This window comes from Hoplias malabaricus, chromosome Y (genome assembly GCF_029633855.1).
Source record: "Hoplias malabaricus isolate fHopMal1 chromosome Y, fHopMal1.hap1, whole genome shotgun sequence".
NCBI classification, from domain to species: domain Eukaryota; kingdom Metazoa; phylum Chordata; class Actinopteri; order Characiformes; family Erythrinidae; genus Hoplias; species Hoplias malabaricus.
The window spans coordinates 3,163,368-3,187,603 of NC_089820.1; the positions used below are offsets into that span (position 1 = coordinate 3,163,368).

At 38.2% G+C, this 24,236-nt stretch overlaps 1 protein-coding gene across 1 annotated transcript; it reads right to left on the bottom strand.

Annotated features, from left to right (window-relative positions):
* Positions 1-191: 191 nt before the first annotated feature.
* Positions 192-22,618, bottom strand: LOC136678735 (MLX-interacting protein-like). Its single transcript, XM_066656856.1, has 17 exons — positions 22,131-22,618; positions 14,460-14,566; positions 14,274-14,359; positions 13,805-13,894; positions 13,350-13,391; positions 12,009-12,258; positions 10,964-11,053; positions 9,260-9,354; positions 8,089-8,620; positions 7,353-7,459; positions 7,093-7,240; positions 6,700-6,812; positions 4,887-5,000; positions 3,591-3,718; positions 3,066-3,189; positions 2,506-2,635; positions 192-764 (listed from the first exon to the last, which is right to left on the bottom strand). Exons 1-17 carry the CDS (start codon positions 22,445-22,447, stop codon positions 643-645), a joined length of 2,595 nt encoding a protein of 864 aa, XP_066512953.1. The 5' UTR covers positions 22,448-22,618; the 3' UTR covers positions 192-642.
* Between the last annotated feature and the right edge of the window lie 1,618 nt (positions 22,619-24,236).

Below are 24,236 nucleotides of genomic sequence, written 5' to 3' on the forward strand. Positions count from 1 at the left end.
TGATAAACAGTGATTGAGGATCACGAAGCCTGAAAAGTTTAGATATCTTAAAAAAAAAAAAAAAAATAGCTTAATGGAGGGGCTCCAATATGGCATGAGGTAAAAACAAATCTCAATAAAGCCTTAGTGCAAACAAAATAAAGTACTTTTAAGGATCACCCCCCCCCCCCCCCCCCAAAAAAAAAGCCTTTGGTTTGTCCTCTTAAAAACAAGTGTATGTCTGTTTGCAAAAATAGAAACACACACACACACACTACTAAGGCTACTGGTTATTCCCTTTAGAGTTATACCTGCAGCAGGTCAGTAGAATCTTCTTTACATTGTCTCTTTTTTTTGCAGAAGACCAGAAAGTCCCATAGGCTTCATAAAGTTCATTGTATTTCTCTTAACACTGTTAAAACCAAGAATATGGTTCCGAAATATTGCAATAAAAGCAGTGAAAATCCCAAAGAAGAGCACTTCTCCTAGCCACTTATTAGGATTGAAAAACCTGACTAGAGAAAACACATTCAAGCAGGTACCCAATTAAGGCACGTTGAAGGTTTCACCTTGTCCTTTTCAGCATCCTGAGTATCTCCCCCTAACTGCTATGCCTGAGTGAGATGTGTCTGAATAAAATTTCTTCTTGAAATGAATCAAGGGCTAAGACTTGGTGGAGTGTTGCTTGGGGTTCATGACAGCATTCCTGGCTTCTTCAGGAAGGAGTGTAGGGTCTGTCAAGATAGATGTGGTGGTGCTCAATTGTCGCAGTGTCCCTAAAACCACTGTGAAATACAGGAAAACAGAAGAAAATCAAAGTCAAGAAAAAGCAAGTGGGGGAAAAAAAAGTATAAAACATCCCTCAAACTTTTCTTAAATGACATACACATTGTCGTAAATTCGTGCAGACTTATGTGGTTAAAGCCAAACTATGAATTCAATAAATCTATCTATCTATCTATATATGAATGAGAGAGAGAGAGAGAGAGAGAGAGAGAGAGAGTTCTTTATACATTTTGTTTTATCACAGAGTAGCTTTAAAGTTTTAAAGACCCTAATCCTTTAAAATAAATAAATAAATGTTAATATTTTAAAATAAATTAATAAATAAACAGTAAATAACTACATTTCTATTTATAGTTAGTAAACACTAAATTAATTTCATTCTAATAAACCAAAAATCTATGAAAAAGGCACTGCAGCAGTTCTGTACAATGTAGCTTGATAATTGTTATCAATTTCAGTGTTGCACACTAACTTTAGGAATCATCTTAGCATTATCACACCTTTGATGCATGTCATTATTGAAAGCTGGTTGTGGCTGAGGGGGGTGAACTATTGGGGCAGTTTAAAAGAAGAAAGAAGGCCGCTTATAATAATAATTTGATTCATATCAGATTAACACTCTCACACAATGAGCTTAATATAATAAATCATCATAAACACACACATATATGCCCATACAGAGAAGTGGAACCGGTTGATGAGATCTGCTTAATAAGAGATTGTGGTATTCCTGTGACTAATTTAATTAGTCAGTAACCAAACAACCTTCTTACATACTACAACTAATATCTGACATTACATAAAAAGTGTTGAGATGTGTCATGGCTTTCATTTTGATTGTGATGAAAAATAACTGCTAATGTCAGTTTAACACCAGACGCTTATCAGAAACGCTGAACAAGAATCAGTAGATCATAATTAAATAAAAGCCTACGCTGATCATGAATTATTTTGTTTGATGAGGGGAAATTTAAAATAAAATACGGTACTAGGAAAATATGACCATTTAATTTGTGGTGGCAGTAGAGGACATAAAAACATAAATTGATTTTGTTTTCCATATTTACATGTTTTGAATAAGGTTATGTCTTACAAATAAATTAATACCCCATTTAAGGTCTTTCCCTTTAGAAGATACATCATAACTTCTCTGCATCGACAAAATAGCCCTGTATTAAAACTGTGGGGTGTAGGTGAGATGAGAGAATGCCCAGAAAATGTATATTGTAGTGCGTGTGTGTATATATATATATATATATATATATATATATATATATATATATATATATAAAGAAATGTAGTGTTATGGAATTTAAGGTCTTTATGGCACATATTTTTCTCATAATTACTATGAGTAGGGTATCACTTAGTTTTATGGAAAGAATTAAACAATTTGATGTATTTTGATCTAAATTAAGAAAAATAGGAAATTAAGAAAGATGTCATTTTTTTTACACTAGAGATATATTATTACACCATACCTCTTTAAGCAAACTGCTTCAACACAATGCAGAGACATTTATACAGAACTAGACAGAACCATGTTCCAGTCTTTACTTATTTCCTAAATAATATTTGTGGCTCCAGAGTAAATTAAAGGAAATAAACTTAAGGGACCAATTTTGGCTGATTGACTTACACCATGAAAGTATGTATTATTCCAAAAAAACAACATTAATAGGCCTGCAGCAGCTTTAAAACAGTTAAAATCATTACTTTCATAACTCAGCGGAAACTTACTAGGTCTGAGGACAGGTAGGGCACAGTCACGGTCCAGCCACTGCATGGTGGTCTCGCACAACTCTTTCTTGTTGGTGGTGGACACATTCCCATTAAAGGACGCAAACAGAGGCTTGATGATAATGCTAAACTGTAAGAAGACTGTTAAAGAAAATAATGCAGGTTGACCAACTGAGCCAGTAGTTCTTGCTGTACAAGATGCCCTGGACCTTTGAAATCAAATGTACACTACTGAGCAATTATCTACAGTGCTCATTTATAACTCTACAGTTCTGTAACCAAAAACAACATGCTTTTTCCTCACAAACAGCAAAAAATTAATAATGACTTTGTTCTACATAGATCTTTTGTACATTAATTAAAAAATAAATAAATAAGTAAATAATAATAAAAAAAATAACCCACTTCTTGAATTTGCGTTACCACTGTAAAAATCACTCAAAACACTAACTGCCTATCTATGTATTTGTAGAGATCTTGAGAAGTCAGATGTGCCCATAAAATCAACAAACTAGTTTTTCTGCTCAGTGTGGTGTGCATGGGAAGAGGCAAAAGGATACAATCCAGAACTTCCAGTTCTGAAGAGTTCTGTTCTTTACATATTCATCAAACTTCTCCTTCATGTGATCAAAGCGGTGACGCGTAATAGGCACCCCTGTAGCTGGAAGCTGCTCCTGACATAAACTGTGAAAAAGACCACAGACAACAGGACACTTGCATTTACTTCTGTGAATTAAGTGGAATATTTATTTATTCAATACTACTGACAGGCAATAGATTTGCTTAAAAATCAGTCCCCATATTGAAGCCCATTGCACGTTGGTGGAAAAGCTCTACGCTTGACGAAGGGTAACAAACTACCCTTCTCCACATGTATTTCAGTACCCTGCTGTAAAAATTAATTGCACTAGAGGGAGCCTCATCACAAAAAAATGTTTTATATACATATAGAAATGTCTTACCTAGTGTTCCTTTAAATGCATATTTAGTAACTGTTATCACTGTTAAATCTTAGAAAAACATTTTTTTGTCTGCTTTACTAAAGAACAGATCTGCCAAAGTAAAATAAATAAATAAATAATAACTTTATAGATGCATTGAGTTCTTCAATTTCTTCTCGTAGTCGCCTTGTTTCCTCTTGCATCTGTTGCCTCTCCTGCTGCAGCTTTCCAATATACTCCACTGTCTTCTGAAGTGTTGAAGCATTACTGATCTAAAAAAAAAAAAAAAAGTTGGCAATTTAGACTAATTTGCAAAACATACAAAATAAAAATTCTTCAAAATAATTGCAACTTCTAGCTATGTGATATACACAGATCAACCATAACGTTATGTCTTCACAAACCATACAGTAACACCTTGTAATAATAAAATTACAGAGTGTAGTCCGTCTGTTGCTCTGTATATATTGTGTGCCCCAGTTTGTCCTTTTCCTCAATGGTCAGGACCCCCACAGAGCAGGTATGATTTGGGTGGTGAATCATTCTCAGCGCTGCAGTGACACTGACGTGGTGGCAGTGAATTATTGTGTGTTATGCTGGTACTAGTGGAATTCCAAAAGCCCTCAGTGTCACTGCTGGACTGAAAATAGTCCACCAACCAAAAGCACCTGATGTGGAAGGCGTGACAGTGTTTAACAGATATTAAAGTGGGAAAATAAAATATACAGAGCAAAAAACTGACTATTGTCTGTAATTATAAAATTACAAAATACCCCTGTATGGTAAGTAGAACTCAATAGGATGGACAGTGTGTGTAGAAACCAGGAGGTTGTCATAATATTATGGTTGATCAGTGTATGTCTGTATTTATGGACCCCATTTTGTCATCCAGTATCAGAAACTACACAAATTAGCCCATTTAAATTTAGCAAATAACTCCACTGGGCTGATTACACTTTATGTGCACAAGCAGATTGTGCAACACTAAATTGTCATTATTTGTTCAGGTGCAAACGCAAAGGAAAAAAAGAAAACATTTTGACATTGCTGAGTATATTGGGGTAAGAGTACACTTTACCTTTAATAGTACATTTAATTTATTTATTCCAAGTGTTTCTGGACTTCTGGATTTATTACAAACACTAAACAGCATCCAGCCCAAAACTGCCTTTGCCTTTGTTTACAGCTAGTATGTAAACAAACGTCCCATTCAATATCTGTGTCCAAAACGTTAGGGCTGGATAAATATGAAATTAATCGCCTAGTATGATGATGGTAGTATCTGCATCTGCCAATTACCAACGTTTAGACAATGATTCTCTGTCTTCCTAGGTGCTATATGATTCTATAATGCTGAATACCAGACTTTATGAGCAGTTTTCAACCATTTCATTCTCTATCGCACCAACCAATGCAATTGAAAATATAGGATTTATTTACATTTGCATTTGACTGTGATTTTAGTGTAGGAACTAGACTGCAGAGTGTCTTGAAGCCAACGTTGATGTTAGATCTTCTTTTCTGCTCAGCTGATATGTGGGTCACTCTTCGGCTCTGGACAAGATGGGAGAAAACATGAAAAGTAAAAAGCAAAGTCCTAAATAATAAGCACACACACACCTACCTTTAAAGAGGTTAAAATATTACACCTTTAAATTTGACCGGGGTGTACACATTTTTGCATGCGATTTAATGTCCATGGAATGTTTAATTCCCATTAGTGTTCAATCAAATTTAATTAGTGATCAACCAATATATCGTCCGGCTGATTAATCAGGCCGATTTTGGCATTTTTTTGTATAATCAGCATCTGCCGATATATTAGCGCAAGAGGCTGATATTTCCACCATGCACACAGGGAATGCTGTGGGCATTTTCACGCCGCCATATTTGTGTATGTGTACATATCATACACCAATCGAACGGGCAGACTCTCAGGATCACAAGGATATACACTAAAATGTAGGAATAAGGAATTAAAGCCAAAAAAGATACTCCAAACTTCAGCTTTCTACCTCAATGACAAAACTGCTGCTTCTCGAAAAAATCCCAAATAAAATAGTACACATTTTCAAAAAATAATTAAAATATGATCCCCGTGGACCCATGTAACTGCAGTGTAGCTTAGGCGCTCAGCTTTCCAACGACATGTCAATCAAAGAGTTATGACGATGTGCACCCAAGGAGGCGGGACAAACACACAGCAGAGCGCATATGTTTTCAGCATCTAACAGACCCAGACCCAGACACTATGAGAGAGACTCAAACGGTTCTGCTTGGCAGCCACAAGCTCCACAAACAATAATCAAGTCAATAAGCATGTTTTAAAGCTTAAATGTCTTTTACTAGTTACATTCCCCCACTGAGGCCATTTAAATGCATCAGGGGGGTGTAGGGGAGGTTGCCTTGCTCTACAGCCAATCAGAGTGCAGCTCTCGCTGTTTAACACGTCAGTCATTTAAAGGAACACTGTACTCTGTGAGAAACAAGTGTAAACATCAGAAATAAACTCAGTACATCAGAATAAAACACACCATAACTAAGGGTTTTTACTGTTTGGTGAGGGGTAAATGGCCACTTGGTGAGTGACAGGAGACTAGTTTCGCATAGAAAGTAAACTTTCTAAAAGAAAAATGCTGTAAGATGTTGACATTAGGTCTAGACAAGATATATACACTGTATTTTTGCAGTAAAAGTAATAATTTTCCTTATGGAGAGCTTGGGGTCTAAAGAGACACTGTTCCAGCTTGAATAACTTCAAATCAGTAGGAGGTATCAACTCCAAATTTTACCTGATTAAAGTAGACCCCTGGAGAGACAATTTTAAAAATTTGTGGTTTTCATAAGCTTTTGACCACTTCATATATACCTCAGGACCTCTAAATGGTTTCTTTTACAAATTTGAAGGGTTTTCTGTAAAAATAAATCATGATAATGCCTCTAGTTTATTCACTGCCTGAGGAATGGGGATATCGACTTTACATATCGGCCACTACTGCTGTCTAAAAATCGGCAATTAAAAAACCCATATCGGTCGATCACTAAATTTAATGCAGCATCACTGCTTCTGCTGGGGATTTGTCACCTTGTATCTGAGGAAATGTGTCAGTTTTTTTAACAGAATAAATGAGAATAAACTACCTACAGTCTTTACAGTAATATTTACAGCAATGAACAAAGTTGTACAAAACCATAAGCAGGCATTTGTGGAGAACGTGAAAAAAAAATGAGCAAAAGGGAATCTAAATGGTACCTGGTTGACTTCATTCTTAGCCAGGCTTGTGTTGGTGCAGAGAGGGGACTGAGGGCTTGGCACCTGCTCTGTCCCTAAAGGTGACCCATGACCTGAGGTTCGGCCATCTCGTCCTGAAAAATGTGAATGTAAGGCATGAAAAAAACGTAAAAATTGAAACTTGAAGCAACTTCCAACTTTCTTTAACACTGCTTTTTTTTTGGACCTAGGTCAATATCCACTGGCCATGAAACCCCCTGGGCGAAAAAAAAATAGGGGTATAACTATAGTTTTAAAAGTTAAAAGAGGACTTTCAAAGATTTATGATGCAGCACAGCACAAAGATCTTTAAATATAGGAGGGGGTGTAGTCTGTGCATGACTTTCTTAATGGCTTCTGATAATTAAAACTAACCTGTAAATACAATATCATTTGTCGAAGGAGATGGTGCTGGGCTCTTGTTATTTGTTACAGGAAGCAGCAGACTTGGAGCTGTCTCCTCTTTAGGCACAATGAGCTGGGTAGATTTTTGATTCTGAGGACGAATATGAAATCCAGGCCCCTGTTTAAAAAAAAATAAAATAAAATATATATAAGGTTTTTTTTATGAATGAATGAATTAATGCAAAGTTAAAGTTCAGGTAAAAGAAGTTAATAGAATAGTGTCAGCTTACACGTGGAATACTGGATGAGGTGATGACCATTCCTGTAGTAGGAACCACATCAGGTTTGAGAGGGGTTGGAGTGACAATTACAGCACTAGCAGGTCCTGGAAAAGGAGCTATTAAAATATATACAGAGACTATAATCAATGCAGGAGAATAAGATCTAGGCCTCTTTAAAATCCTGATCATTTATGACCATGATTATTATTTGCCATCTATAAAATTAATCTGTCTTTGCTCTTCAAAGCAATGTATTCAGGTATATTCATAAAACAAAACAGGACTGGGTTCCCCAAAGGCGTCACAGTTGAATGTTAGAATGAGCATTACATGAAACCACCTTTTTATCCGTGAATATGATCTTAATCTTATGAAGCCTCTGAGGTCCAGGGCTCTGGCTGATTAGATACCTTACTTCATACTTGTTGGTACTACACCTCCAGCTCAAACAAAAAATTGGGGGGAAAAAAAACTTAATAAAAAAAATAATAATCTCATTAAAATCTGTTGCAATATGTATGTGTCAAAGCATCAGTGAATAATGATAACTTTTGCAGTTTTCTGCACTAATATTAACATGCTTTTTGCATTTATCTCAGTTCAACAAAAGAAAATGCACGCAATTTAAATCCACAGGCCTGTAGAAGATAACTGTGATAATGTAATACCTATATGTTTAATCTGAACTAAAACACTAAAAAGAAATGACTGGGGATTACAATTAGTTATAAACAAAGAAACATACCCGTCAGAATGAGGTGAGATGGATTAGCAGGGATGATGGGCTTGCGACGTGACTTTTTCACACAGCCTGAGGGCTGGATGGGCCTGGGTAAGGCAAAGTTCTGTGGCTGTGGAGGTAAAGAAGCACAGGGTGGGGGCACAGGCCCAGGCGGGAGCTGAGCTGGATGAGACGGAACAGCTGAAAGGGCAAAATTTGACCTCTGGCTGGTGGCAGTGGCAGCAGCGCTAGGGGTAACGGTGGATGAGGCAGTGTGTGTGACCACAGATGGAGACGGACATCCAGTGACCGGCTGCGGGAGGCTGGACACGGGATTGGAGAGTGTGGAAATGCCCTGACACTGCACAGAGGGAGGGGCTGGGTTAGACAGGATAGAAGGGGCTGAGGGTGCTATGTGTCCTGTAAAAAGAGGCATGAAGTTCTGCTGATAGGACGGGTCAACAGTGCTAATGCGGTCTTGATTGGATATTGAAGGAGGTGCCAGTGGGAGGGCTGGCAGTTCTGGGGTGAGATGTATGGTTGACAACAAGGACGTCTGCAGATAGGAGCACAAAGGTAGATGTGAGCAGTGTGATAAATACAAATATTTGTATTAATTTACAGTTTTGTGCATAAGACACAGACCACACTTCATGTATAAAATTTCCAGTCAAAATAACTATTAAGAAATAGTTATTCAGCTTTTAAGCACAAAATTCTGCACATTTTAACCATATTTAACAAATATACAGAACATGTTTCATTTTCAGAGCTTCCACTCCATTTTAAAAACAAATGCAGAGATATTTACACAGTTCAGTCTTAAACATTCTTTATTGCTTCTCAAGATCCAAGCAATTCCAAACACATTTAGTAACGCCAAGGTCTGAAGTCGATGCATTTATAGCATTAGAGGCTAAAATTTCTCAAAATTTCAGGCACTGAAAGGCTAAATATTACACTCTTGTGGTAAAAGGCATTGCAGAAAATTTAGAACAGAGAGTTGGAGAGTTAACTAATCCGGCAAGGTTTCAGAAAGTAACCATCTACGTTCATAACCTTCTCAGGTAAAAATGTTCCTAAAATGACATTATGCTTGTTTTACATTTTGACTGAATCTTAAAAAAAAGACACTGGCACACCACACCGGCAGAAATACCATCTTTGTGAGGTTGTGAAGGTGCCGCAATGTTACCTGTGCTGGGGTGCTGGTGCTGGGTAAAGGAGAGGTGGTTGGGGCAGTAGGGGAGTTTGAGGGGTACACTGGCTGACGCAGGGTGTGAAAGAGATCTGGTTAAGAGGAGAAAAGGAGGGAGGATTTATTTTTAGAAACGATTACACCTACACTCAAACACTACGTTCTACAATGCTCTTTTTGTGATTTTATTAAAACTTAAAAGGGACATATTATATTCCTTTTTCCACAAAATAACACTGTTCCCTGGGGTCTTATTGAAACATCTGTGACGTTTTAGCCAAATATAAAGAAATAAAACAGCACTTTTCTTCCACTGTTTAAGCGGCACTGTTGAGAATGAGCCTCCATTAACTGCAAAAGCATTGTGCCCAGTAACGAGGGCCGAGGAGCAGAAACGTTATTGCAATTTTCTCTTTATTCTTTTACTCTACCATTTTAGATTTCTCCATATTTAATCATTACAATTATTTTTCCATGCTTATCCTTGTTTTGCTCCATTTAACCATGTCCTTTGCACTCTCACATAAACATGGGTCCAGCTCTGTGATCGGACAGACTCAGGACGAGGAGGTGCGATAACTCTGTGCCATGTACGTGAAATGCAGAAGGAAGGAAAAAATAAAAAAATACAACAACACATTTAATGTCATGTTTTCAGACGGGCAGCCCACAAACTGTCTGGATTATTTTTCCATTTTGTGAACAGGTAGGAGCTTCCGATCCCCCAAATTCATAAGTTCATGTACACAAAACATTTCATAATATGTCCTCTTTAAGTAAGTAGCCACAAGGAATGTGAAATATCAGCAGTGTGAAAATATTTCTAGTGGGTTACTTGGAGAGAATGATTATGGGATCTCTCAGAAATATTAGAGGTGTGTTCAGAAACTGACTAACGCAATAGTGACAGTTAGGATTATGTGATGATATCAGATTCATAACACTACCTGGGAGAAAAAAAAAAAAATCAGCATCCAGATTTTTTTATATTCATTTAACCAATATTTAAAACTGATGTGTATCTTAGATTTATTGGAGATAACTTGGAAAACAGAAGTATATTGTTTAAAACAGGGGTGCTTTTCTTAAACAAGACAAATATTGTCAGTAATTTATTGTGAAGGACAATAAAGGACATAAACCTCAATCATTAACATTTAAAGTGAAGGTTTTTAAATGGCATCTGCCTGGATTGCTTCCCACCGTTGATGAAAATTAATTCTAAATTATACCAATAAATGCCAGGACATCTGTCCATGAACCTCAAGAGTTGGGTCATGCAGAAAGATCACCCTAAGCACCCAAATTGTTCTACCAAAGAATAGGTAAAGACATAAGATAAGTATTATAAGAATTAGTAAAAATTCAAGAAATTAATGAATAAATAAACGTGTATATGAGCTATAGTGCAAAAATACTGATATCATGGTATATTGTGAACAGTGAAGTGAGGCTTATCATTGCATGTGCTTTTTAAACACAAAAGAGTCTATACGGTGCTTGACCTGCAACCTTTAATGAAGGCCACGAATGTTGACTACAACTGCTGGCAGTGCAGGCTGATCACAAGCCATTACGGACCAGCTGCAAATAACTGATACCTGTTGATTTTGACAAAATAATGAATCATGTTTTATGTATAGGAATAGAAATATACCTACTAACACTCTGTAAATAAAGACACCACCAATACATTTTTACCTTGAAGAGGCTCAAACGTGTCCATGAAGTCCAGGTTTGGCTGCAGTGGAATAAGGCCTGGCTGAATCATGTCTGCATTTCCTGCATGTGCTGAGAGGACAAAGTGACCATCACACAGGGCACGAAGCAAAACACTGTAGATGGTGGAAAACTGAGGGTATTGTGATGTGTCAGATTCCACTATGAGCAACTTAAATTTACACCATGAAGCAAAACACAGTGAGCAATTAATGTTAGTAGAATTCTAGTATCTGCAGGCATTGTTATAGCTATTGCTTTTGAACATGGCATACAAAATCTCTATTTCACAATTACTGTAAATATAACTGTACAGTAAGAGTATATAGGATCGCTTAAAAGACATTCATTTACATCCTAATATATTTGGAAAATTCACAATAATTAAGGTGGTCCAAATGTTAACATATACCATCACAAAAGAGGTAAAATAACATAATAGGTTAGTAAAAAAAACAACACAAAAATGCTAAATGTGTGATTTTCCTACACAATAAGGGGTTTTTAGTAGTGTCACAGAGAACATACTGTAGCACATTTTTGTTCTTAATTTCTCTTTTCCCCTCCAACACAGTCACATTATTTATATTACATTGAGAGCCCCTTACACAGAGATTAAGGCCAAAGCTCAGCATGATTACTAAACAATGATAAAACTGAGGAGCAAATGATATTCCTATAAAGAATAACAAAGCAGCCAAAAATGTATGGTGCATCTAAACACCCTGTCTCTTGTGCAGAGACTGAAAGATTGTCCCCTTTCAGTGCCTGAACGTCCTGCATATCTTTGAGAGAATAGAATAGTCATTCCCCCTCCCCACCTGCCAGTGCAATACTAGTCAATTTGTGAAGAGCTGTCGAAATGATGTTGCATTAGGACAGTTTGGAAGGTGTGCTGGCTCATTGTGTCTTGGAAGTAACAAGTGCATAACTATACAGATCTAGCTTGGTAGCAATCAGTGATAAGGGAAACAGATAACAGGAGGAACTGGCCACAAGATAAGTAACACAGGAAGCCCTCTCTTACCAATCTCCCGTGGATTAGGCCAAGCGACCGGCTGGTGAGAAGCCAAGGTGGAGAAGAGAGTGTCTGAAAACTCTGACATCAGGACATCCATGTCAAAGATCGGGTCCATCTCCATTGGGATTGGCGAGTCATGACTTCTCCGTCCCGCACGGCGCCCACCTCCCGCCACCTCCTCGTCCTGGTAGAAGAGGACACGGAATGGGGTGTCGGGACGCACTTCCCCAAAAAGCGAGAACTGCTCCTCTGCCCCCTTTAGGAGGGCAAAAATGCAACAGGCGAGCGAGGTCAGTGGACAAGCACGGGGTTCATGCAAAGCACAATCCATAGAGTTGACACAAACAGCTTTTGAAATTGAAGTGTTTTAAGTATTTTAAAAGTGCATATGCATTTTATATATAATGACACAAGTAATTTAAAAAAAATATTATGAATTAAATTACTCATTACATATTATAACACATTATGTAATAGAACATACAGGATGAGTCAAAAGTTATAGGACAACCTTTTATCTGAATACCCCAGCAAATAATGAGTAAAAGGACCTAACCTCTTTGGCTATGTCCAAAATATAGCCACCACATTGGATCAAGAGCAAGATTTTCCAATGGGAGGGTGGTCATGTAGTATATAAAAAATGTAAATGGTGTCCTGCGACTTTTGACTAACCCTGTAGTGCTTGAATCCTATGCATTAACATAACTTATCACTATGTATTGAAACATATGAATAAGTCATGAATGCTGGGAGTATTTTTTTTTATTATTTTCCCAGAAAAAAACTTGATAAGATAAGAGGCTGGTATATCTTGGAAAGAGAAACTAGCTGAATCAATGATATAATAAAAATATATTTAAAACAATATAAAAATGTAGTGAAATGTGTAACGCAAACTGCCTGCAACCCAGATATTACTGAAATGCACTGGATCGTAAACAACAAAGGTAATTTAAAATGTGTAAAATTATTTTCTGTCAGCGAAAAACTCTAGGGATAAAATCAAACACAAGCACTTATCAAAAGGGGGAAAAAAACCAAAAACAAAACCAACCAAACAAAAAAAAAAAAAAAAATGCACATTACAACACACTGTGCCACATTTAAAAAATTTGAAAGCAAGGCAATACCAGGTGGTGTAAGGATCTCAGAAGCAATATTTTTTTTTTTTGTCAGGGACTCTGAAACTACATTACTACAGGAAGATAACACACTTTATATACTACATTAAACGGCATGCTACATGCAAAGTTAGCAATGATTAGAAGCAGCAAAATTTGGAAGATAACAGTGCATCGTTCACTGTACAGTCTACAAGAACAAATAAAAAAATAAGAAAATGACCTTGAGAAGGCTGGATAGGTCATCATCCTTGTGCTTCTGTAACTGTAAAAGCACAAAATTTTCACGGCTTAATTTCATCAATAAAATTAACTGTTCAAATTTAGCACTGTTCATCACTTCAGTCAAGTATATACTCACAAACACTTAGAATTTTTTTTAATAACAGTATCTTAAAATAAAGTTTTGTTTATATTTTAAGACTAAATCAGAAATAGACACAAAACCAACATGGAGCTCCGTAACTGCCAAGGCAGTGAAACATGATAATCTGTTTTGGAGGGTGCCAAGGTTTCTTTCTTTTCTTTGGGCACAGTGGATATAGTCAGACAGGCTCTACAAAAACACCCAAGTCCTGATAGTTACAGGTTTCCATTACAATGACAGACAGCACTGTTGAGTGTGGATTCTACCCTTACAGTCTGTATAAACTGTACAATTAAAAAAAAAGATCATACCCTTTTCTTGAAGTACGTCCGCCATTTATGGTACTCTCTGAGAACAATTTCAATCCTTCTCTTCCAATATTTCCCCTCTGTAGCTATAGCCTTAGAATTAGAAACAGATTGAATCAAATTTTACAAACACACACACCAGAACAAATTACCTCAACAAAGTAGCAAAACAGGATCAAGTCAACCTAAATGGATTGGTCAAAGGAAAACCAATGTGTCAGACGTAAGTTAATTTATTTAATCACTGAGGACACAGTTAAAGAAAAGAATGACTGTCCTCTTGATGAAAAAAAGCTAAGATGCTCTAAAAGTATAATCTGATAGAGCCATTCAGTCAGATTGCAAAAGAAATATCACTTGTTGCAAAGGATGCTGTGAAATAAAGAGCATAACGTATATTAGTTGCAGCCCTAGTTCTAAATCCTGGACTCAAAATAAATAGGACGAAAACAAGAAAAGTCCCTTGTCCCACCTCTGTTGGTCGATGGACTCCTGAGTCCATGGTCCCATCTAAAGGCGTAACAAAATGGCAAACAGGATTCTCTCTCTTTTCCACATCTGTAGGGGAAAGTGGTTTTAAAGATAATGTTGAAGAAAAATTGTAAAAGTGGTAGTTAACTTCTGAATACTATGAACGTGTCTGGTCATGGGCCCTTACACTGAATGTACCAAGCTCTCCAGATGGCATTGTTGAGACGAATCTTGTCTCTCCAAAGAAGTTTGAGGCCTTTAAAATTCTTCCATTTTGGAGAAACCAACTGACCGCTGACAGTGGAGGAAAAAAAAAACAATGAGAGAAAACATGACAGGTAAGAATCTAGGTCATGGCTAATATATTTAGTCACTGCTAAAAATAGCAGTAATACAATTTTCTTAGTGCAGACACTATGTGAGGTTAGCATTATTATGAATAATTAGACCCAAATACATATCTCCTGATCCCAGACCTTAACAGTACTGAATACGTCTGAGATTACCTGATTTGCCAGAATATAACACCATCACAACGGTGCATATTCTTAAGTATTTTGCCCTGAAAATAATCAAAGACCTCTGCCTAAACTGTCTATATGCTTAGAAAGTCATGAGGCAACAAAGAAGCCAATCTTATTTGCTAAAGCAAATAGGCAGAGTTATGGTGTTGATATATCAGAAAGATCATTCAAGAGCAGATCTAAAGAAAGGCTCAGAGGAAAGAGTTCCAAAGTAATACAATCTGTTTACTATTTCTAAAGGGCAGTCAGTCACCCAAACTACGTTTCCAATCTGAGACCCCATTTACACCTGGTCACTTTATGCTTCTTGAGTATCAGGATTATATGTGGATAAGGCCAAGTTACATAAAAAATACAACTGTAAATGCACCTAACACACATTTATAACAGATACAATCACTCAAACCACTTCAGTAGGTGGCCTGAGACACATTTGAAGCACATTATGATCAGTGTAAATGCTGCAGGAGGTGTTGCTCTCCCTTAAAGAGAATGTCTAAGATTGTGGAGAAACAATTCTCTCTGGTTGTTTACATTCAGGTGCTCCATGTCTTCTAAGGAGGAACAGTGTGGTTGTGGTGTGTTTAGTTTTGTTGCACTTTGGGAAATGCAGTGACCTGTATCTAGAATTGTGAGACCTATCCACTTCAAGTGATCCGAAACAGCAAAACTAATTCAATATTACCCACCTATGGAGTATGAATAGAGCAAATCCTCATTTTGGTTCATGCTTTTCAAAGTTGGGAGTTTTCTCTGTTGTCTTAAAAACCTCCAGATACCTCTGCCATTTACCCATTAATAGACATTGGGCTTTGTAAACACATGAGACTGCTTTTGTGCATTCAAACAGATGGAAGAGCAGCAAATGGTAAGAAAACATCTTACAATTGCTGCAATAAAGAGTTGGATGCATCTCTCGAGAAATTCATTCATTCATTAATTACATTTTTTGTAACCACTTCATCTGATCTGGGGTCAAGATCACTGGGAGCAAGGCAAACAATCATAGAGCACAAACACCCAGCCTCTCACACAATCACACCTATGGGTAAGTTTGCACAGGCAGTCCACTTACCAATATGTGTTTTTGAAATGTGGAAGGAAACTTGATCATCCGGAGGGAACCCATGCAGACACGAGAGGAACACATCTGGGCTGTGTCCGAATCGGCTCCTTATTCAGAAGAGTAGTAACCGATATCAGACCCTAACTCATTTGGCTTTTTAACAAACAACGCAGTGGATTATTAGCATCCACTGTTCAACAGTGTACATGGGTTGTACACAGTTGCCATACATTTTGGGACAGTTTGAGTACACCGAACATTGTCAACTATGTTTTAAGACTCTAACATAATTTAACAGAACAATAATAGCACATTATATAATGAAAAGGGCACATTTTTGTTTTTGTTTTGTTAAATGTTACTGGAGTGGAGATGTCTTGGAGAGGAGAGTACCGTAATTTTGTATTCTCATTTGTATGTCCTGTACATATGCAGAATTGACAATAAAACTCTCTTCACTTGTTTTTCCATTTGTGTGACTTTTTACTCCACTACATTTCAAAGTCAATTCTGTTACTTTTTACTCCGCTACATTATGAAAATCTGCCGTTCTTTTTGGTTTGTGTGTGAATCAAACCATAATGCGTTTGCCGCTGTTTGGAACAGGGAGATTTGTTCAACGTTACTAGGAGATGAACGAACACAGTTAACGCGCTAAAACAAGTGAAAATATTTCTCTGCCTAAAGCCAATAATACCAAAGGCAGACATTTTTATCAAATGTTGTGCAAATTTGAGACTGTAAGTAATCACCTTCAGTACTTAGAACCGTTATAAATTAACAAAATTATTTCTACTTCTTAGTATGTGCTTGTACTTGAGTCATCAGTAACTACTCTTCATTCAAATACATGGTTTATGGATCTGTAGATATCACAAATCACTCACCAAGGGTGAGAGTCAGTTGGAGATTTATTAATAGGGAGAATAGGGCCTCTGTCGTAGCTACTCTTGACTTAGCACTGCAGAAACTGAACTATGTAAATTTTGTAGGACGGTAGGAAACCACCCTTCCCTCGCCCTGCCTACCAATTTCAGTACAGTGCTTTAAAAGTTAAAAGTTGCACTTGGAGGAGGCCCAGGAGCAGAAAAAAAAACAATTACCTAGTGTTCTTAAATGAGTAAAAAAAAATGTGTTTTGGTGCAGAGAACACACTAAAGGTCCTTTTATGCTTTTCTGTTGACATAACGTAGTGGTGTAGTTGTATTCATTTTACGAATCTTTAAAGTGCACTATTTAGGGAGTGGAGTGTAGAGGAGTCAATATTTCAGGACTTCTTGACTTGAACCATGTAGTTGTGGTCTGCATAGATGTGAGAAGTTACATTTCTACAGAGGCGCCCATCAGACCGTGCTGCCTACTGCATAGGTTCAACACAGAAGCATAATTTGGTCTTAATACTCTGGAGACAGCGACCTCTGTTGGTTTGGAGAGGCAGCACCTTGGGTGTATGTAATAGTTGATATAATTCATTGTATTTAATTGTTGACCATTTCTGCTGTTCATCAATGTCAGACTATTTAATGACATTCTATTAAAATAGGACATTAGAGCCATAATACGTCATGGTACTTTTACTTTCGATACTTAAGTACATTTGAAGGTAAATACTTTTGTACTTTTACTCAAGTTAAGATCTAAGACGAGGTCTGCTACTTTTACTGGAGTAATATTTTACCTTGAGTATCTATACTTTAACTCAAGTACATGTTTTTTGTACTTTGTCCAACACTGGATATCCAACATTCAGAAAATAAAACAAAAGATGTAACAAATGAAGAATAGCTTCAAATCACATTGACCGTGAACATGAAATATAATCTATGTCTTATAAACAAATGGCTTCTAATTACCTGAACTACTGCAAGATGTAAATGTCTCTTTCATTGCATGACCAAGTAATTACGTGCATGTTCAAGAGCACTTGTAAAATAGCCAGGAGAAGCCATTCCAGGAAGCAGTGCTGAATATTCTTACAGGAATACACAGGCAGCTGTGGAGTTTTTCTGTGAGGTTCTTCTGCATTCCTGTGTGCTGGAACTTCCCTAGATGCATCCTTATATGCCGTAAAAGTGAGTGAAGCCTTCAACAATTCATCTGAGATCTCAAACTTTACACATTAAGTTTAAGGTTCTAACCAGTGCTAACATGTCCTTACACCTAAGCTGTAGTCTATAAACATGTGGTTTCTACCAAACTGCAAAATGTACATCAACAGGAGTTAGTTCTGACTTCCACTGGGACTGAGAGAGATGTTGTCTGGCAGTGCCAAAATCACAATTTTAATCTCTTTAAGCAAACGTAGTAATCTGATGCCCAGCCTGGGCTATAACAGAACTACACTTCCCTCAGGGATTTAATACCTATTTAATACTCAATGTTTACCTCATTACTCAAACTAGCTTTCCACTGGTTCTAAAATCATTTTGTGGCACGTCTAGCATACTTGGGCTGCAAATTGCCAAATGCAGCACTTCCAGTTCCATAACAACCTTAATTACCACACAGGTTCAGCTGGATTTAAGCAAGGCCACTATCTACACATACATGTTGACAAATGTTCAGCATGATATCAGTAAAATTCTCAGGCTGAGAACACCACCAACCTAAACAAACATCAAAACCTGAGCATTTAACGTCTCTTCTCACACCCGGGGAGGGTTTGGGGGTTTGGTGCCTTGCTCAAGGGCACTTCAGTCATGGATGTCCCCATCTGTACTGAGGATCGAATCTACTTTCAAGTACAAGGCTCAGTCCTCTAACCATTAAGCCTCGGCTGCCCCAGTGAATGCTGAGTGCTGACCACACAAAAACACAGTCCAACCTAAACCACACTATCATTTGATTAAAGATAGACCTCCACCACATACGACATGGTTGTAATTGGAATGCATTCACTAAATCCGCATACATTAATATAAGCAAAAATGCGTCTGCTGATTAGTGGAAGATCAGGTCATAAACAGGTAATCGCAAGACTGAGAATATGAGATGAAAGCAGTAACAAGAATGAGGATATCCTTAAACTAAAAGTTGTAGGCACTATACACAGATGAAAGTATCTAACAAAATTTGTTTCATAACAAAGGGAAAAATCAAAACGTGAAAATGCAACATGTGCAAATTATATCATGATAACATTAGGACAGTAGCACAACCACAATACCATGGTTCAGGAGAGCTGATCTACAAACATCTACTCCATTTCTGTGCAACTGAATCTTAAAGACTGTATCGTAAAACACAGAAGAAACTATAAATAATCAGCAGTTAGTCATTTTAAATTTGTTACACAAGGTTCCCATCACAACTTAAGTGAACAAAATCACATTTTCCCTACAATGCACCTCATGTCTATAACACTTGATATGACAGGGTGTACATCTTAATAACTGCAAGAAAATGTGAGAGGGAATCCTCCTTCAAAGCTCTGTCAGATGTACTCTAACACTAAAACAGGACACAAGAATACAAGCTTCACTAGCTCACAACCACATCTCCAGATAAGCCACGAGGGAAGGAAACCACCACTCGTGACAGTAATCATGTGCACAGGACAGCATTGCATTCACTTACAGAAATACGATTTAACAGCGAGACTGGAGCCCCCTCCAGGGTGTGTTCCCGCCTTGCGCCCAATGATTCCAGGTAGGCTCTGCACCCACCGCGACCCTGAACTGGATAAGCGGTTACAGACAATGAATGAATGAATGAAAACAAAACAATAAAATAAAGGTGGACAATATGTCCAAAATTTATACTAAGATATATGTCTTATTTTGGTTGATACAATGTAACTTCTGTATGGAATTGAACAATATAAAAGCCACATGAAAAATCGCCAACAAACAAGAAGTGATATCAGCATCAAACCCCTTCTCAATATTAATAGTTTTAAACCAACTTTAAAATTGATTGTAATGAGAGCAGTGTGATGTAAAAATGTCATGAATGGCTGTAATGAATCATATTGCAATTAAAACATTTTACATGGCAACATATATTTCGTATGCCAAAATGTCACAGGTGATAGAACCTATAATTTGTTACTGGTAAGTGTGAAATTTTAAAATGCAAACCTAATCATAAATACACATTAAAATCAAAAGGACTAATAGATACTAAAAATGGCCACAATTACCAAATTTGTTTGTACATCTGTAAGGTCTGGATTGAAACACTTGATCAAAATTTGTTCAAAGATTGTGGGTCAGCCTCTACAAAGCCTGTATGAGGCTGCTTATTATAACAACGCAATGCGAAACATTCTTTTGTACATTAATCAATTCTTAAACTGAACAAAGAGCCTAATTCAAATCTATGAAAGCTGTTTCAATGTGAATTATTATTTATTTGTAATGTTAATGTACTCTGTCTCAGGAGAGCTACTGGTTGGATGCAGGACAAATTTCAGATCTTGGATCTAACAATAAAGTATTATCTATCTATCTATGTGCACTCACACTAGGAAATCTGTACCGTGCACATGCACGTTTGACCCCCAAAATTTAATCCGCTTGACTAGTGCGCGTGCTTCGTACCCGAGTTGGACTTGGACGTGGTTTGTGCGAGAATTAACTGTGCCTGGGCACAGAACATGAACATGAAGTCAATGCTCCGATATTCATTGTCAACACACACAGTGGCAAAGGGATCAGTCTGGTCAAATGTATAACAAATATACAGGATCTACTGCTGAGACGCAAGGTTTGCTTGTAGCTTTTGCTGAGATATTTAATCAAATTCAGGACTATCTGCCCTTAAATTGCAATGAGTGCAGGCCAGCGGGGGGAGTGGAGTGGGAGGACAACTGTACTCTGGCTTAGTTCGATTCAATTTGGGCCAAGTGTGAATACGTCCTTAATCATGGCAGGCAGTTATATGGATAAACGAATCTTGAACTGGTTTTACATGTATAAAATAACATAACCGGAAAGGAGGAGCAGAATGCGTCAGGAACAAAACAATGATACACACTGTATAAAGGAACTGTGTTTGAATAAAACTAATTCTGTGTTTGTTTACAGGGAGTGCTGGTCTCGTCTCCCATATGAACAAAATGGGGAGTAATTTTCCAAAAGAGCTGAGTTGGGACATGTCTAACTAGGCCCTATTTACGTATCCCTGGCATCTTTCACTTGTTTTTTGGGCCTTTTCTGAGTTGAATAATGCACATCCTTTTTAGCAACGAAGGACCTAAGTCCTTAAACTCATTTTGAGCTGGTTTGTGTAGGTTCAGTTTTCCCTCAACCTTTCAACCTGTGTCACGTCTGTGGGGGTGGGGTAGGGTAGAAGACAACACCCTCCAGTGACTTTAATTTGGTCTGCAGTGCCTATTTTAAGTGCCTGCTGTCAATTTTACAGATTGCTCCTTTAAGGCTGCTTGTCGTTAACCGTTCTTTGGCTGAATGTTCCACTTTTAATACAAGTAAGGCCCTTATATTGCACTAGGCTATTTTACCAAAGTGCCTCGCTGTTATTTTTGTTCACATAATTAGCCGCAAAAAGTCATGAACCCAGAATCATGATCAATGCACAAATGCCAAGGCCAGCTCCAGAGGTAGAGAAGGCAAACCACAACAACAAAGACAAGTCTCTCTGTCCTGGACAGTTTCTCGAGCACACAATACAACCATTTTTAATCATTCTCTATGTTTAAATTGTTGGTGGTTATAAATTAAACTACCCAGTGCAACTTTAACTTTCATTTACAGCTCATTCTGGCCTGGTGTGAGCTGGCATTTCAGAAGTAAAAGGGAGTTAACTTAGAGCGCCCCCCCCCCCGGCCCTCCAGGGCACAACCTCGAAAACACTAGTTTTCTGCTTACTTTAAGGCTCCGTTTAATAAAAGGCAATATGTCAGCAAGTTTAATACAAGCAATGTTTCGTGTGTTATGAAGCGGAGTTCGGTCCAGTAAAGCTGTGCAGACGCTGTCCTTCCTCTGAGGATCAACACAAACATGTAACCTGACCAGGGGAAGCCTGAACTTCTGCATCTGACCCTACAGTTAGCCACTTAGCACTTGCTATCTGTGGAGAGTGTGCTGCTCTGTATTCGAGTTCTCCGCTGAACCTTAAACGGAACTGCAATAAAGAGTACGCCACTTAAGGCGGATCGGATCATTCTAATAGGAAGCTACGCTGAAGCTTAGTTTTCTGATGAGTGAGACGGAATAAGTTCGTTAGGGAGGCTGTGAGCCACCTCGTGTGCTATTTTAGCAGCCTGCTGTGTGTATACATTTGTTTAAGTGCATTAAAGTGTGGAGACCTGTAGGCGAGAGTCATACACTCGAAGAGTTTGGTGAGGGACGCGTCGATGGAGAGGTGCGAGGTGCTGGTTTTGCCGAAGTGGTAAGTCTGACAGGTTTGTTTATTGACCGTGTCGAAGTCGTAGCCTTTCTTCGGAGGGTGCTCGACGTGAGGCGCCGAGACCATGAAGTGTCCGCTGTGAATGATCTGCGGTTCCCGGCCGTCCGCCCTCTTCAACAGGACCGGCGTCTCCTCGGCGTCGGAGTCGTCGTCCTGCTGCTCCCGCTTCACACTCGGTTCCATCCGGCGGAGCGCTCGCCTCTCACTGGTGGCCATACTTGTAACAGCTTTTTCTTTTGTTTGTTCAGCTCTTAACCTTTCTTCTGTAAGCGTTGTTAACTCCTCATATCGTCGTGCTTTCTTTCCTCCCCGAGCTCGTCTGGAAGCGAAGGGCTCTCACGACTCATGCTTCACTCCAACGCCCCGCTTTCTTCACTTTATTCCGCGAATAAACACGGCTAACGTTAATCTTCCCGAGACTGGGACTGACGAAAGACTCAAGACTGTGGCGTTTCCAGAAAGGACCTGATTGACTGAAAGACACCGAGGACACGCCCACTGACCGGGGCTTGGACCAAATGGACCAATAGGAGAAAGAGTCATGTGAGGTTCTAACCCTGATGTAAAAATACCATTCTGGTTAAAGGCGCATGAATAGTGGGGAGTAATTTGGCAAACAATAGACATGTGAACAAAACAGACTACATACTTCTGCTTTCTGTGTCCTAAGATGTTACTGATCACGCATATCACATTTAAAATAGGACTGTGAATTGGCCAAGACTGCCCATACACAGACATCTATTCAAAAGGATGTTAAGGACAGACGGTGAAATTAAAAAATACTGGTAGAAACAGCAAGCACTGATTACTAAATTCATAAGTACTAAGCGTCTATAGCCTGATGGACCTGGGTCTTTGAACTCAATACTGGTAATAACGTTTTATTGTGGTTTTTTGCTATGTTTATTTTTGGACCATGGGAGGAAACAGGAGCACCTGGAGGAAACCCACGCGGACACAGCGAGAACACACTAGACAGTCACCCCCAACCTCCAGGTCCACCCTGTTTCATGCATTAATTTTAGGAAAAAATAAAATCTATAAACAAGATAAGGTAAAATATGTATTTTTTGTTCCCGTTGTTTTCATTTGTGCATCTCTGTGAACTGAATGTGCATGCTCCTGATTCAACTCACTGGGTAATGATCAGGTCATTAAAATGCATCAAGTTTGATGTTTCATAACTGCTGAACGTACTGTTTTTTCATGATTCAGCTCAACACAAAATATTAAATTTATTTAGGTAATATGTAAAAGAAATACTCCAGTGTTTTCAACTGGGGTAGTGGTCCACCAACTTTCTCAGCCTCCCCGGGAAAGTCTATGCAAAGGTACTGTAAAGCCGAATCTGTCCATTGCTGTAATTCGGATTCAGGAGAAACAATGAAGATTTCATTCTGGCCATGGTGTGGTGGACCAGCTCTTTACCTGCTAACAACTGAGGGGGTGTGGGGGTATCTGTAGAATGCATATGATCATGTTCCCAGAGATATTGTATAGGGAGTGCTTCAGGACTATTGGGTGCCAGGGTTGCTGAAAGGAGTCATTCGGTACTCTGAGTGTAAGATGTATTCGCATTCTCAGCAGCAATTCAGGCATTTTCAGTGCAATCAATCACTTAGTCAGCGTTGTTCCTTTTATTCATTCACTCCTGTTTCTGGTATTCATGGACTTTCTGACAAGGCATAGTCTGGGATAGGAGGGCTTCGTTCATCTGTGCTATATGTGAATGACGATGTTCTTTGTACAGAAGCCTCCAGCATACAATTGAGTGGTTTTCTGCCAAATGTGAACTCGGCACATCTAGAGGGATTATATCTACAGGCTGGCTTGGGAAGGCCTGGGTTCCCACAGGAGTCAGAGAATGTTTTGGAGCCAGAGATGACTGGACATATTTGCTTGTCCCTTTGCCAATGAACTAAGTAGAAAAGAAAGGAGATAAATTCAACACATTTTTTTTCTGTACATAATATTGAAAACAAAAACTAACTTATAAAAAAAA

What these genes read in the sequence shown, in the direction of transcription:
- LOC136678735 (XM_066656856.1), bottom strand. Translation starts at nt 22,447, where the DNA reads ATGGCCACCAGTGAGAGGCGAGCGCTCCGCCGGATGGAACCGAGTGTG. An exon ending in ACCTATCCAGCCTTCTCAAG is followed by an intron (nt 12,259 to 13,349) that starts GTCATTTTCTTA and finishes GCCCTCCTAAAG; the next exon opens with GGGGCAGAGGAGCAGTTCTC. An exon ending in GCACCAGCACCCCAGCACAG is followed by an intron (nt 8,621 to 9,259) that starts GTAACATTGCGG and finishes TCCTATCTGCAG; the next exon opens with ACGTCCTTGTTGTCAACCAT.